The sequence below is a fragment of the Vicugna pacos genome, chromosome X (genome assembly GCF_048564905.1).
Source record: "Vicugna pacos chromosome X, VicPac4, whole genome shotgun sequence".
Classification (NCBI taxonomy): domain Eukaryota; kingdom Metazoa; phylum Chordata; class Mammalia; order Artiodactyla; family Camelidae; genus Vicugna; species Vicugna pacos.
In genome coordinates this window covers 59,982,704-59,996,667 of record NC_133023.1, presented here as the reverse complement: position 1 = coordinate 59,996,667, position 13,964 = coordinate 59,982,704, and the positions used below count along the sequence as shown (strand labels likewise).

Sequence of the window (13,964 nt, the reverse complement as noted above, 5' to 3'; positions counted from 1 at the left end):
AGATTTTTAAAACAGAAATTTTCATTTTGCACTTATAATAGGATTCAATTCACTGCTGTTCTTATATATATCTCTACTTGTGAGAAATGAAATCCAAATGAAAAAATATACGCATGTGTGTGATTCTTCATTAATTCATTGTTTAAATCTATCAAGTTGTGACTGAGGTTGCTTATAAAGGAATTAACCTAGGCAGACCATAGCACAGTTGATTTTAATGAACAAATATAACAAAATATTTGCTGTGGGTGCCAATGTATAAATCATGCATTACATCAAACAGACTCACAAACATCCAAGAAAAGAGCCTTCATTGCCAACTCTGAAACTCTGCCGTTTGTGAAATATGTTAGAATATAATTGTATTTTGTGCTTAAGGTGTGTGTTGTGTATGGATCTCATGATACTTTTGAGATATTTGGGATGAATCTAAATTGCTTATTTCCCCAAGGAAAGAAAAGTCTCAGATACTCTAAGCTATAAAGATATTAATTCCCATAACTCCTCTTAGTATTGATAAACATTTCTTCTCTACTCAACTTTTCTCAAATGGTGTATATTTTCTTTTTTTTTGTACTTTTTATTTTAAAATTTCTATAAAGGATTAATTACATGACTCAATACATTATCCTTGAGAAGAGTGATAGAAATAAACACAAATGCCTTAAACCTGTATGAGAATTACATTACAAAATTCTAAAATTTGTTTATACTATAATCATGATCATACCAGATTACAAGCAATGAAAATCTAGGGCATATATTTTTATTGTCTCAAGGCTACAGTGCCTACTTGAAGTTAAATGATCTTATATATGGAAGATACTACATATGCACACTCATTCACAAATGTACTTTCCCTCATACACATAAAGATAAATATTTTAATATGGTTTAATGCTCCCTCAATTTAGTAATTTATGATCTTGTGATATTTGGGGAATATCTAAAAATCCAGGCAAGGTAACTCTAGGTACTCTGCTTTTAATCACTACAGCATTGTGAAACATTATTTTCCTCTCCTTTGCAAAGAGCTTCTATTGAGATATGGCACACCTGTGGTGTAATGTAAGCATGTTGACTGCATGAAGTTTAGATAAATGCTTGTTGTTATTGAAAACATGGCTGTTCTCAAAAAACGTTTAGAGAAATTATTGTTACTGAGAACATGGCTGTTCTCCAAAAATTTTAAATTATCATCTTTGATATATTGTCAGAGAATATAAGAACAAAAACTGGGTGATTCAAACTGAATGGAAGACTTTTAAAAAGTTCTAGGCTCCCTGACCTTTTGTGGGGATTCATGAGTAACCTTGGGTTTGTATCACCTTTTGGTCTTGAGGAAAGAAGCTAACACTGTGGCTTCACTTCTACCTTCAGTGGAGACATATATTCTAGGATGGATCAGCGACAGTACTGATGTGGGACTTGTGACATGAAGAGTACATATGGAGCACCCGTAAGATTATTTCAAATAAACATGAAAGTCCCTGTAGAAATTTATTTTTACTACATATTTAAATATAAACTAGCTATCAAGTACTTAATATTTTCAAGTGTTCAATTATTTTTGAATCACAATGTGTTGCTTTTTATGTCTTCACTGTCTTATGGTGCAACTACTCTAAGAGTCAACACATCACATTATGGTAAAATAAATATTATCCACATTGCTCAGGTCTATTAAATTTCACCTTACACAGTTTTTCTAAATCACATTAATTTGACTCTGAATCTCCACTCATTAGAATAGATGGGAGAGTGTCAAGAGAGTGTCAGTAATCTCCCTCTCTCTAAGTTCTTACAAGTATTCTAGGCACTTATAATTGCCTGTAAATTAAGAGTGCCCACCATAAGCCTTGGTGGCTGCCATTCTTGACATCAAATCTTCTGATAAATGTTGTTTTCATGTCTCCTGATTACCTTCATTTGGCAGGCACTGAAATACCTCTCAGAGTGGTCTTCCTAGCCATCACATGCCACGCCAGAAAGACTTTATCTATGTGTTCAAGGTAACAGAGCTTAGAATGGAGACTCCATGGCCATCCAGTAGTCATCATGCTATGCACAATGCACAGGGAGCAAGAGTTTCCAACACTTGTAGAAACTTAAGAAAATCCAAACCTGTATGGGTTTTTTTTTAAAGGTAGCCTTCTTTGCTTCAGTCTTGCCCCTCCAAAGCAGCAGCCTCAATCTCCTGACCTCTAGGACCACCCAGATGATTAAGCCTCTTCAAAGGACATTACTCTCAAGAAAATTTGTTAATAATTCCCTGGAAAGGTGCTAAGAACTCAACCCTCCTATTTTTAAATTTTGAGTGAGAAAAAGGATGTGAATAAGTATGTAGAGAAACATCATCTATTTACCCTATCAAGAATCTTCAGCAGCAGCGAGAGCAATGTAGAAGTCGCTGTTGAAATATATTATCCTTTCAGGTAGCCATTCTTGAATTCTGCAGTGATCAGAATTTCCAGGGAGGAGGTAGAGCATATTTATGAAAAAGCATGGTATCCAGAGGAAAAACCCTACTCACTAGTTCTGTGTCCTTGGGCAAGTTTCCTCTTTCTGTCTTTTCTCATCTTAGAGATGTGAAAATTAATTGAGTTTATTTATTTGAAGCACTTGCATTCCAGATGCAAAGTAAGCACTCAACAAATATTTTCAATTATTGTTAAAATTTTGTCAGATACCAACATAAGAAGACATTTATATCTTAAATATTACCTTTATATGAGCAAAAGAGTATTCTTTATGGGTAGTCTGTGCACTGGGATAGTTTTCAGTTATTCACTTTGGAGACAAGTAATTTCCATTCTGAGTTTCTGTGTTGAGGAAATTGTTGGATTATTCCTTTCTAAGCTTGAGAGAAACAAATGGTAGAATTGTACTTCAGTTGTCTTTTTGATACTCTTGGACATAATTCGCTCCTATACTCCCCTGACAGCTGCCCAGACTTATGTTTAATATTTGCCACATGTACCTGTAAGACAGGGATCTGTGTCTCACTTTCTCTTTTCTTCCAGTTTTATTGAGATATAATTGACTTACAGCACTCTATGTTTAAGGTGTATAGCATAATGATTTGACTTACATACATCATGAAATGACTACCACAATAAGTACAGTGAACATCCATCCCCTCATATAGATACAAACTAAGGAAATAGAAAAAAAATTTCCCTTGTGGTGAGAACATTTAGGATTTACTCTCTTAAAATTTTTCATATATAATGTAAGGCAGTGCTAATTGTATTTATCATATTTTACATTACATGCCTAATATTTGTCTTATAACAGGAAATATGTACCTTTTGATTATCCTCATCTAATTCCCCCTGCTCCCACTCCATGCCTCTGGTAGCCATAAATCTAATTTCTTTTTCTATGACTTTGTTTGATACTTTGTTTTTGAAGTATAATTGACCTATAACACTATGTTAGTTTCTGTTACACAACATAGTGATTTGGTATTTCTATACAAACAAAAATGATCAACATGATAAGTCTAGTTACCATCTGTCACTATGCAAAGATATTACATAATTGTTGATTATTCTCCATACTGTACATGTCATACCTGTGATTCATTTCTTTTGTAACCAAAAGTTTGTATCCCTTAATCTCTCTCAATTATTTCTCTCCTCCTCCAATTCTCCATCTCTATTGTAATTTGGGTGGGGAGGGGGAAGAAGAGTCTCTTTTATTGTATTTTTTTTGGCCTTCATTACTTAATTTTTTTAAACCGAGGTACCATTAAAATGTGTCAATCTCTGGTGTACAGCACAACATCCCAGTCATGCATATACATGAATATATTCATTTTTTATTTTTCCATTAGAGGTTATTATAATATATTGAATATAGTTCCCTGTGCTATACAGAAGAAACATTTTTAAAAATTTATTTCTATATATAGTGGCTAACATTTGTAAATCTCAAACTCCCAAATTTATCCCTTCCTACACCCTTCCCCTGATAACCATAAGATTGTTTACTAAGTCTGTCTGTCTGTTTCTGTTCTAAAGATGAATTCATAGTGTCTTTTTTTTTTAGATTCCACATATAAGTGATACTGTGTGGTATTTTTCTTTCTCTTTCTAGCTTACTCCACTTAGAATGACATTCTCCATGTCCATCAGTGTTGCTGCAAATGACATTATTTTATTATTTTTTATGGCCAAATGGTATATTCTATTGTATACATATATACCACAACTTCTTTATCCAGTCATCTGTCAATGGACATTTAGGTTGCTTCCATGTCTTGGCTGTTGTAAACAGTGCTGCTGTGAATACTTTGGTGCAAGTATCTTTTCAAATTAGAGTTCCCAATGGATATATGCCCTGGAGTGGGATTGCTGGGTCATACAGTAAGTCTATTTTTAGTTTTTTGAGGAATCTCTATACTGTTTTCCATAATGGCTGAACCAAACTACATTCCCATCAGCAGTGTAGAATTCCCTTTTCTCTATACCTTCTCCAGCATTTATCATTTGTGGACTTTTGAATGATGACCATTCTGACTGTTTTGAGGTGATACTTCAATATAGTTTTGATTTACATTTCTCTAATAATTAGTGATATTGAGCACTTTTTCATGTGCCCATTGGCCATTCATATGTCTTCACTGGAGAACTGCTTGCTTATGTCTTCTGCCCATTTTTGGATTGGGTTGTTTGTTCTTTTTGTTATTAACTTGTATGAGCTGTTTATATGTTCTGGAAATGAAGCCATTGTCAGTTGCTTCATTTGCAAATATTTTCTCCCATTCTGTAGGTTGTCATTTTGTTTTGCTTATGGTTTCCTTTGCTGTGCAGAAGCTTATGAGTTTAATTAGGTCTCATTTGATTATTTTTGCTCTTATTTTCATTGCCTGGGTAGACTTTTCTAGGAGGACATTGCTAAGATTTATGTCAGAGGATGTTTTGCCTATGTTTTCTTCTAGAAGATTTATTGTGTCTTGTCTTATATTTAAATCTTTAAGACATTTTGAGTTTGTTTTTGTGTATGGTGTAAGGGAGTGTTCTAACTTCACTAATGTACATGCAGTTGTCCAGTTTTCCCAACACCATTTGCTGAAGAGACTGTCTTTATTTCATTGTATATTCTTGCCTCCTTGTCGAAGATTAATTGACCATAGATCTGTGGATTTATTTCTGGGATATCTGTTCTGTTCCATTGATCCATACGTCTATTTTTATGCCAATACCATGCTGTTTTGATTACTGTAGCTCTGTAGTATTGTCTGAAGTCTGGGAGGTTTATTCCTCCAGCTTCTTTCTTTTTCTTCAATATTGCTTTGACAATTCTGGGTCTTTTGTGATTCCATATAAATCTTAGGATCATTTGCTCCAGTTCTGTAAAACATGTTCTGGGAAATGTGATAGAGATCACATTAAATATGTAGATTGCCTTGGGAGTATGGCCATTTTAACAATATTGATTCTTCCAATCCAAGAGGATGGTATGTCTTTCCATTTCTTTAAGTCTTCTTTAATTCCCTTAATCAATGTCTTGTAGTTCTCCATGTATAAGTCTTTCACCTCTTAGTCAAATTTATTCCCAAGTATTTTATTGTTTTGGATGCAATTTTAAAAGGAATTGCTTCTTTAATTTCTTTTCTTGTTGATTCATTGTTAGTATAAAAATGAAACTTATTTTTGTACATTAATCTTGTATCCTGCTACTTTGCTGAATTATTTTATTAGCTCTAATAGTTTTTTGTGGAGCTTTTAGGGTTTTCTATATATAGTATCATGTCATCTGCATATAGTGACAATTTTACCTCTTCTTTTCCAATTTGGGTCCCTTTTATGCCTTTTTCTTGCCTGATTTCTGTGGCTAAGACTTCCAAGACTATGTTGAATAGAAGTGGTGAGATTTGGCAACCTTGTCTTATTCCAGATTTTAGTGGGTGGTTTTTCAGTTTTTCTCTGTTGAGTATTATGCTGGTTGTAGGTTTGTCATACAGAGGCTATCTTTTCCCCATTGTATATTCTTGCCTGTTCTGTCATAGATTAATTGCCCATGTCAGTGTGGGTTCATTTATGGGCCCTCTATTCTGTTTCACTCATCTAAGTGTCTGTTTTTCTGTCAGTACTGTACAGTTTTGATTACTGTAGCTTTGTAGTATAGATTGAAGTCAAAGAGTATGGTGCCTCCAGCTGTTATTCTTTCTTAAGATTATTTTGGCTTTTCAGGGTCTTTTATGTTTCCATACAAAGTTTTGGATTATTTTCTCTAGTTCTGTGAAAAGTGCCATTGTTATTTCAATAGGGTTTGCATTGAATCTGTAGATTGCCTAAGTAGTATAGTCACTTTAGTAATATTAATCTTCCTATCCACAAGCATGTTATGTCTGTGAATCTGTCATCTTCAGTTTCATTCATCAGTGAGTTATAGTTTCAGAGTACAGGCCTTTTTCTTTCTTAGTTAGATTTATTCCTGGATATCCTATGATGAGAAATATAATTGTTTCCTTAATTTCTCTTTATGATATTTCATCATTATTGTATATGAATGCAACAGATTTCTATATATTAATTTTGCATCTTGCACTTTGCTGAATTTTTGGATGAGTTCTAGTTGTTTGTTTTGATAGCGTCTTTAGGATTTTCTGTACATAGTATCGTATCACCTGTAAGCAGTAACATTTTTCTTCTTCTTTTCAATTCAGATTCATCTTATTTCTTTTTATCTGATTGCTGTAGCTAAGACTTTCAATACTATGTTGAATAAAAGTGGCAAGATTGGTCATCCATGTCTTATTCTGATCTTAGAGGAAATGCTTTCAGCTTTCCACCATTGAGTATGATGTCAGCTGTGGGTTTTTCATATATGGCCTTATTATGTTGAGGTATGTTCCCACTATGCCCACTTCCTGGAGTTTTTTTTTTTATCAAAAATGGATGTTGAATTCTGTCAAAAGTTTTTATTTTCTGCATCTATTGATATGATCATATGATTTTTACTCCTCAGTTTGATAATGTGATGTATCAAATTGGTCTGTGGGTATTGAACCATCATTGTGTCCTTGGAATAAATCCCACTTGATCATAATGTATGATCCATTTAATATACTGTTGGATTTGGTGTACTAATATTTTCTAGATAATTTTTGCATCTGTGTTCATCAGTGATATTGACCTGTAATTTTCTGTTTTGTGTGTGACATCTTTGTCTGGTGATGCTAGCCTCTCTTATAATGAGCTTGGAAGAATCCCCTCCCCTGCAATTTTTTTTTGGAATAATTTGAGAAGGATAGGTGTTAACTCTTCTCTCTATGGTTGGTAGAATTCACCTGTGAAGCCATCTGGTCCTGGACTTTTATTGTTGGGAGTTTTGTTTTATTACTGATTCAGTTTTATTACTGATAATTAGTATGTTCATATTTTCTATTTCTTCCTTATTCCATCTTGGGAGATTGTACATTTCTAGAAAATTTTCCATTTCTTCTATGTTGTCCATTTTATTGGCATATAGTTGTTCATAGTAATCTCTTATGACCCATTCTATTTCTGTGGTGTCACTTATAACTTCTTTTTCATTTCTCCTTTTATTTATTTGGGCCCTCTCCCTTTTTCTTTTGATGAATTTGGCTAATGGCTTAATGATTTGGTTGATCTTTTCAAAGAACCAGATCTTAAGTGTCATTGATCTTTTCTATTTTTTCAGTCTCTACTTTACTTATTTATGCTGTGATTTCTTTTCTTCTACTAACTTTGGGTTTTGTTTTTTCTTCTCCTAGTTTCAATAGGTGTAAGGTTAGGTTGTTTATTTGAGATTTCTCTTGTATCTTGAGAAAAGCTTGTATTGTATTTCCCTCTTAGAAATGCTTTTTGCTGAATCCCATTGATTTTGGATCTTATTTTTGTTTTCGTTTATCTCCAGGTTTTTTTCTTCAATTTCTTATTTGATTTCTTCAGTAATCCATTGGTTGTTTAGACTCCATGTGTTTGTGATTTTTGCAGGTTTTTTTCATGTAGTTGATTTCTAGTTTCAGAGCACTGTTGTCAGAAATGATGGCAGATATGGTTTCAATTTTCTTAAATTATACAAAGACTTGTTTTGTGGCCTAGTATTTTATGTATCTTTGAAAATGTTGCATGTGCACTTGAAAAGAATGTGTATTTTGTTGCTTTTGGATAGAATGTATAGATAGGTAGATAGATAGATAGGTAGGTAGGTAGATAGATAGATAGATAAAAAGAAAGATATAGAGGTTATCTGATCTAATGTGTCATTTAATGCCAGTATTTCCTTATAGATTTTCTGTTTGGATGATCTGACCATTGACGTAAGTGAAGTATTAAAGTCCCCTACAATTGTGTTATTGTCAATTTCTCCCTTTATGTCTGTTAATATTTGCCTTATATACTTATGTACTCCTGTGTTGGGCACATATATAATTGTTATATATTCTTCTTGTATCTATCCCTTTATCATTATGTAATGTTCTTCTTTGTCTCTTGTTACAGTTTTTGTTTTAAAGTATTTCTTTTCTGATAGAAGTATTAGTACTTTTGATTTCTTTTCATTACCATTTGCATGGCATCTCTTTTTCTGTCTTCTCACCTTCAATTCATTTGTGTCTTGAGATCCTAAGGAAGTCTCTTTTAAGCAGAATATATATATGGGTCATGTTTTTGTATCCATTCTACCACTCTATGTTTTTTGATTGGAGTATATAGTCCATTTATATTTAAAGTAATTTTTAATAAGTTATTTTTGTTCATTTCTTCTTCTTTTGCTCTTTTCCCTTGTGATTTGATAAATAACTTCAATGTTATGTCCAGATTTCTTTCTGTCTTTTGTGTCTGTTCCTATTATGGATTTTTGATTTGTGGTTACCATGAGGTTTAAATATAGCTAGCTAGTTAGGTAGATAGATAGATATGGTTATTTTAAGTTGTTGATCCCTTAAGTTTTAATATATTTTTACAGCCTTGCATTTTTAATCCTCCCCATTTATTATTTTAGCATGTGTATCCCTTAACCACGTATTGTGGATATTGATGATTTTACTACATTTTTCTTTTAACATGTGTATCCCTTAACCACGTATTGTGGATATTGATGATTTTACTACTTTTTTCTTTTAACCTTTCTACTAGCTTTATATGTGGTTGATCTGCAACCTTTACTGTATATTTGCCTCTACCAATGAGATTTTTCACTTCATAATTTTCATATTTCTCATTCTGGCCTTTTCTTTTCTGCTTAGAGAAATTCTTTTAACATTCTTTTAAAGCTGGTTTTTTGCTACTGGACTCTTTTTGCATTTTCTCGCCTGTAGAACTTTTAATATCTCCTTCAAATCTGACTGATAACAGGTTGAGTATTCTTCATGTTAGATTTTTCCCTTTCATCACTTTAAATACAGCATGGCACTCCCTTTTGGTCTGCAGAGTTTCTGCTTAAAAGTCAGTGATAGTATTATAGGAGTTCCATTATATGTAAATTGTTGCTTTCCCTTGCTGCTTTTAATAGCCTATTTTATTTTATTTTTTCATTGTAATTACAATGTCTCTTGGTGGAGTCTTATTTGATCCTGCTTGGGACTCTCTCTAATTCCTGGACCTGGATGTCTGTTTCCTTTCCTAGGTTAGTGAAGTTTTCAACTATTATGTATTTAAATATATTTTTTGCCCCTTTCTCTTTCTCTTCTTCTTCTGGGACTCCTATAATGCAACTGTTAGTGTGCTTGATATTGTCTCAGATGTTCAGGGGTCTCTTAAACTGTTCTCTCTTTTTTTAATTCTGTTTTTTAATTCTGTTTTCTTTTCTTCTGTTTAGCTAAAGTGATTTCCACTACTCTATATTCCAGTTTGCTGATCTATTTGTATATATCATTGAATCTACTGTTGATTCATTCAAGCACTTTTTTATTTCAGTCATTGTATTCTTCACCTCTATTTGGTTCTTCTTTACATTTTCTAACTCTTTTTATTTTTAACTATTCTAACTATGTCTATCCATTTTTTTCCCCTCCTGAGTTCTCTGAGCATCTTTATAATCACTGCCATTAACTCTTTGTTGGGTAGGTTGCTTATCTCCAATTCAATTAGTTCTTTTTCTGGGGTATTAACTTGTTCCATTATTTGGAACATTCTTCTGTCACTTCATTTTGACTAATTTGCTGTTTTTATTTCTTTGTATTTTGTAGGCTGTTTACATTTCCTTATCTTAGAGAAGCAGCCTTATGTAGGAGACATACTATGAGTAACAGTAGCACACTTCTCTCTTATCACCAGAGCTATATGCTCTAGGGATGCCCCCCATATGGGCTATGTGGGTCCTTCTGCTGTGGCAAGCTGACTACTGTGGACACACTGGTAAGCATGGCTGTCCATTGGTCCAGTTGTTTGCCAGGCCCTGCCTTGTGTGGAGATTGTTGTCCTCTGGTAGGTAGGGCCAGATCCTGCCACGGCTGTCTGCATAAGCAGGGGAGTCCTGTTCCTGGTGCCAGCCCACTACTGGGTGTGGCCATGTCATGAGGTGGCAGGCTGCAGGGCTAGAATCTCAGAGCTAGGATCCATCTGCTCTTGTGCTAGGCCATGGCTGAGGGGCCCAAGATGTCCTGGAACTGGCACTGGCCTCCTGACAGGTGAATCTGGTGTCCTAGGCTTCCTGATGCTAGTGCCCACCCAATGGTGGGTGAGGCTTGGTCCTGGGATAGATACTCATAGCCCATCATGTGCAGAGTCAGAACCTGAGCTCTCTGGCTGTGGGACTGGGGTTTCAGAGCTGGTGTCAGCCCAATGATGGATGGAGCTGGGACCCAGAAGTTCCTGTGTCTAGTTCTGACCCACTGGGTACAACTAAGTCCTAGGGTCTCTGGCTGCAGTGTGCAGGGTTCCCAAAATTGGTGTCTACTCACAAGCAAGGGGGTGGGTGTACTAGGGCCCAGTAGGTCCCAGAACTGTGCCCACCCTTGGCAAAAAGGCTGGATCCCAGGGCTATTGCTTGCCCACTGGTGGGTAAAGCTGGGTCTTAGATTCTTTGGTTCTGGAGTCTTGACTTCATGACTTGGTGTTGGCTTGCTGTGGGTGGGGCTGGATCCTGGGTGCCCTGGTGAGCCAGGCATGGTCCAAGGGCATCTGGAAGCTCAAGGGGTCCAATATAGCCAGATTGCTGGTGGGTGGGATTTTGTCCTTGCACAGCTAGCTGCTAAGCCTAGGGCATCCCAGGACTGCTGCTGACCCCCTATTGGGTGGGACCACACCATAGTGCTAATAAGCTAAGAAGGGGATTCCAAAACGGTATTGTCAGTACCAGTGTCCTTATGGATGAGCTTCCAAAAATGAATGCTGCCAGTGTCTACAAACCCAGAATGAATCCCAGTTGTCTTCTACCTCTCTGGGAGGCTTTCCAAGGTCAGCAAGTGAGTCTGACCCAAGTTACTTTTAAATTACTGCTTCTGCCCGGGAGTCAGAACTTCTGAGATTTTGTATGTGCCCTTTAAGAGTGGAGTCTCTATTTCCTACAGCTCTGTGGCTCTCCTGAACATAGATACCACTGGCCTTCAGAGCCAAATGTTCTAGAGGCTTGTCTTTCTGTTGCGGACTCCCTGGGCTGGGAAGGCCAATGTGGAGCTCAGACCCCTCATTCCTTGTGGAGAACTTATGCAATTATAATTATTCTTCCATTTGTGGGTCACTTCCCCAAGGGTATGGCTGTTGACTATACTGTGTCTCCACCCCTCCTACCCATCTTGTTGTGATTACTCTTCTATCTCTTTAGTTGTAAAATATATTTTTCTGCTAGTGTTCAGGTTGTTCTCATCAATAGTTGCTCTATAAGTATCTGTAATTTTGATGTGCTGTGGGAGGAGATGAGATCAGGGTCTTCTTACTCTGCCATCTTGGCCACTTCCCCTTGTATATTTTTATGATAAAGCTTGGATAATATCATTCTCCTGTACATTTTTAAGTGTATGGACAATTCATCTATGTTCAATTGTTTTCAATTCGCATTTTGTTTCTTGCAGGAAGTTAAATGTTAGGACCTATTACTGAGGAACAGGTGGGCAATTCATCTTGTTTACTTATCACTCTGTAAGGAGAAACATTTTCTCATATGCTCCATAAAACAATGCATTTGCACAGAAAATATAGGCATTAATAATTTTTTTAAGAATAATTTGGAGGATGCAGGGAAAGGAGCCATGTTTCATTAAGGCACTCAACAACACCATTTTTTAAAGAAAATCTTTAGGTTCACATAGCTAAATAGATAGATCATATAGATTATTCCAGGTAATTATTTTTTACATTGTCTTGGAATCATCCAAAAATTCAAGAGAGATAGTTTGAAGATTCTCTTTCTTATGATGAATTTCCAAAGCACTGTCCTTGCATCTTACACACGACTGAAGAATCAAACTACTACGTTCCAAAAATCCATCACGCAATTCTGAGGTCATAAAATAATATACAACTGGATCAAGACAGCAATTTAGATTTGCAAGACACAGGGAAATGATGTGGAAACATAGAGTACTCTTAATAAATGAGCAGTTTGAAAAGACTTGTTGCTTAACCATCATAAAGAATGGGAAGTTGAGGTGGTAAGGGGTGAAACATACAATAAATACCACTGCGCACATTAGGACCATCCACAAAGCCTTTTTTCTCTCCTTGGTATTCTGAAGGGGAACTTGGAATTCCTGTAAAATTTTTCTTGTTCTCCATGTGCAATAAATAATAGTTACAACAGGTAATACAAACCCTCCAAGTTCAGCTACAGTTATCATGCCAATAGAGGATGCCATGCTAATGTGTTGAAGCCCTAAATCAGCAAAGCAGGATTCAGTGTTGTTGGCTAAGCCAGCACTTCTCAGAATTGGAAGTGGCAAACAGGCGGCCCCAACGATGACCCAGATGGCAGCACTGATGCCCACATCATACCTACGCTTCCAGTCTCTTGCCCTGAAGGGCTTGAGGAGAAAGAAGCACCTCTGAAGGCTGATGCATGTCAGGAAACAAATGCTGGCATACATGTTGAGATACTTCAGGTAGAAGCACAGCAGGCAAAGGGCCCTCTGGAAAGGCCAGTGGTGACTGATGTAATAGTAAATCCGGAGGGGTAAGGACAGCACATGAGCAAGGTCAGCCACAGAGAGGTTGATCATGAAAATGATGGCTTTATTTTTCTTGCTGATGAAGCGGCACAGAACCCACAAGGCTGCACTGTTGGCCAGAAGACCAGGGATGAATATGAGGATGTAAGTGGTTGCATAGAGGGAGTACTGAAATGGCATTTGAAGATCAGTGCACTTTGCTCTTGTACTGTTTGCACTGTTACTTCCCATCTTGAATATTTGTGTTCCTTCCTTAAGGAAATCATTAGAGTGGTGATTTCTGCAAAAAATAAAGTAAAAATAGGGTCAAGGGCACATCAGTCCATGTTTGGGTATACAAATATATTTGTTTTCTACCAAAGAGGTATTCAAGTGTGAACTTTCATAAATTCAAAAAACACTTTTCTGTATAAACTGAAAATATCTTGCCAATGTATAACAGTATTGTGGAAGGTATTTTCTGGGATCAAAAAGATCACTATTTCAGCAGTATTCTCAGTCGGTATTTTCCCTTAGTAGTCAGAGGAAGTAATTAAACTTGCAGATATAACCTATAAGCAAGTCTTCACTGGCAAATAGCCCCCAAGCTTATATTCCAACAGCCTTATAGGGATCCACATTTCAGTTTTACAATTGTTTCCATCTATACTTTAAAAGTTTGAGATCTAGTTGACTTCTCTATCATCAACCTTGAGAGAGATAAAATTCAATCTATTTTGAATGGCAAACTTATCAGGGATTAGATGACTGCTGAGATGAGCTTATGAATGTTTAAGGATGAAACATGGGATAAAGGCCTGGGAAAGGGCTAGCAGGTCAGCAGGACTTGGAAAGATAGGAGATTGGAAAAAAATGGTACAACTCAGATAACCTTTGTCTCAGA

The 13,964-nt window shown here is 35.9% G+C and overlaps 1 protein-coding gene across 1 annotated transcript; it reads right to left on the bottom strand.

The window, feature by feature from the left end:
• Positions 1-12,268: 12,268 nt before the first annotated feature.
• LOC102539470 (putative P2Y purinoceptor 10) lies at positions 12,269-13,312 on the bottom strand. Its single transcript, XM_006218295.3, has one exon. It carries the CDS (start codon positions 13,310-13,312, stop codon positions 12,269-12,271), a length of 1,044 nt encoding a protein of 347 aa, XP_006218357.1.
• Between the last annotated feature and the right edge of the window lie 652 nt (positions 13,313-13,964).

Bases quoted from the DNA above. Each gene is read 5' to 3' on its own strand.
- LOC102539470 (XM_006218295.3), bottom strand. From the start codon at position 13,312: ATGGGAAGTAACAGTGCAAACAGTACAAGAGCAAAGTGCACTGATCTT.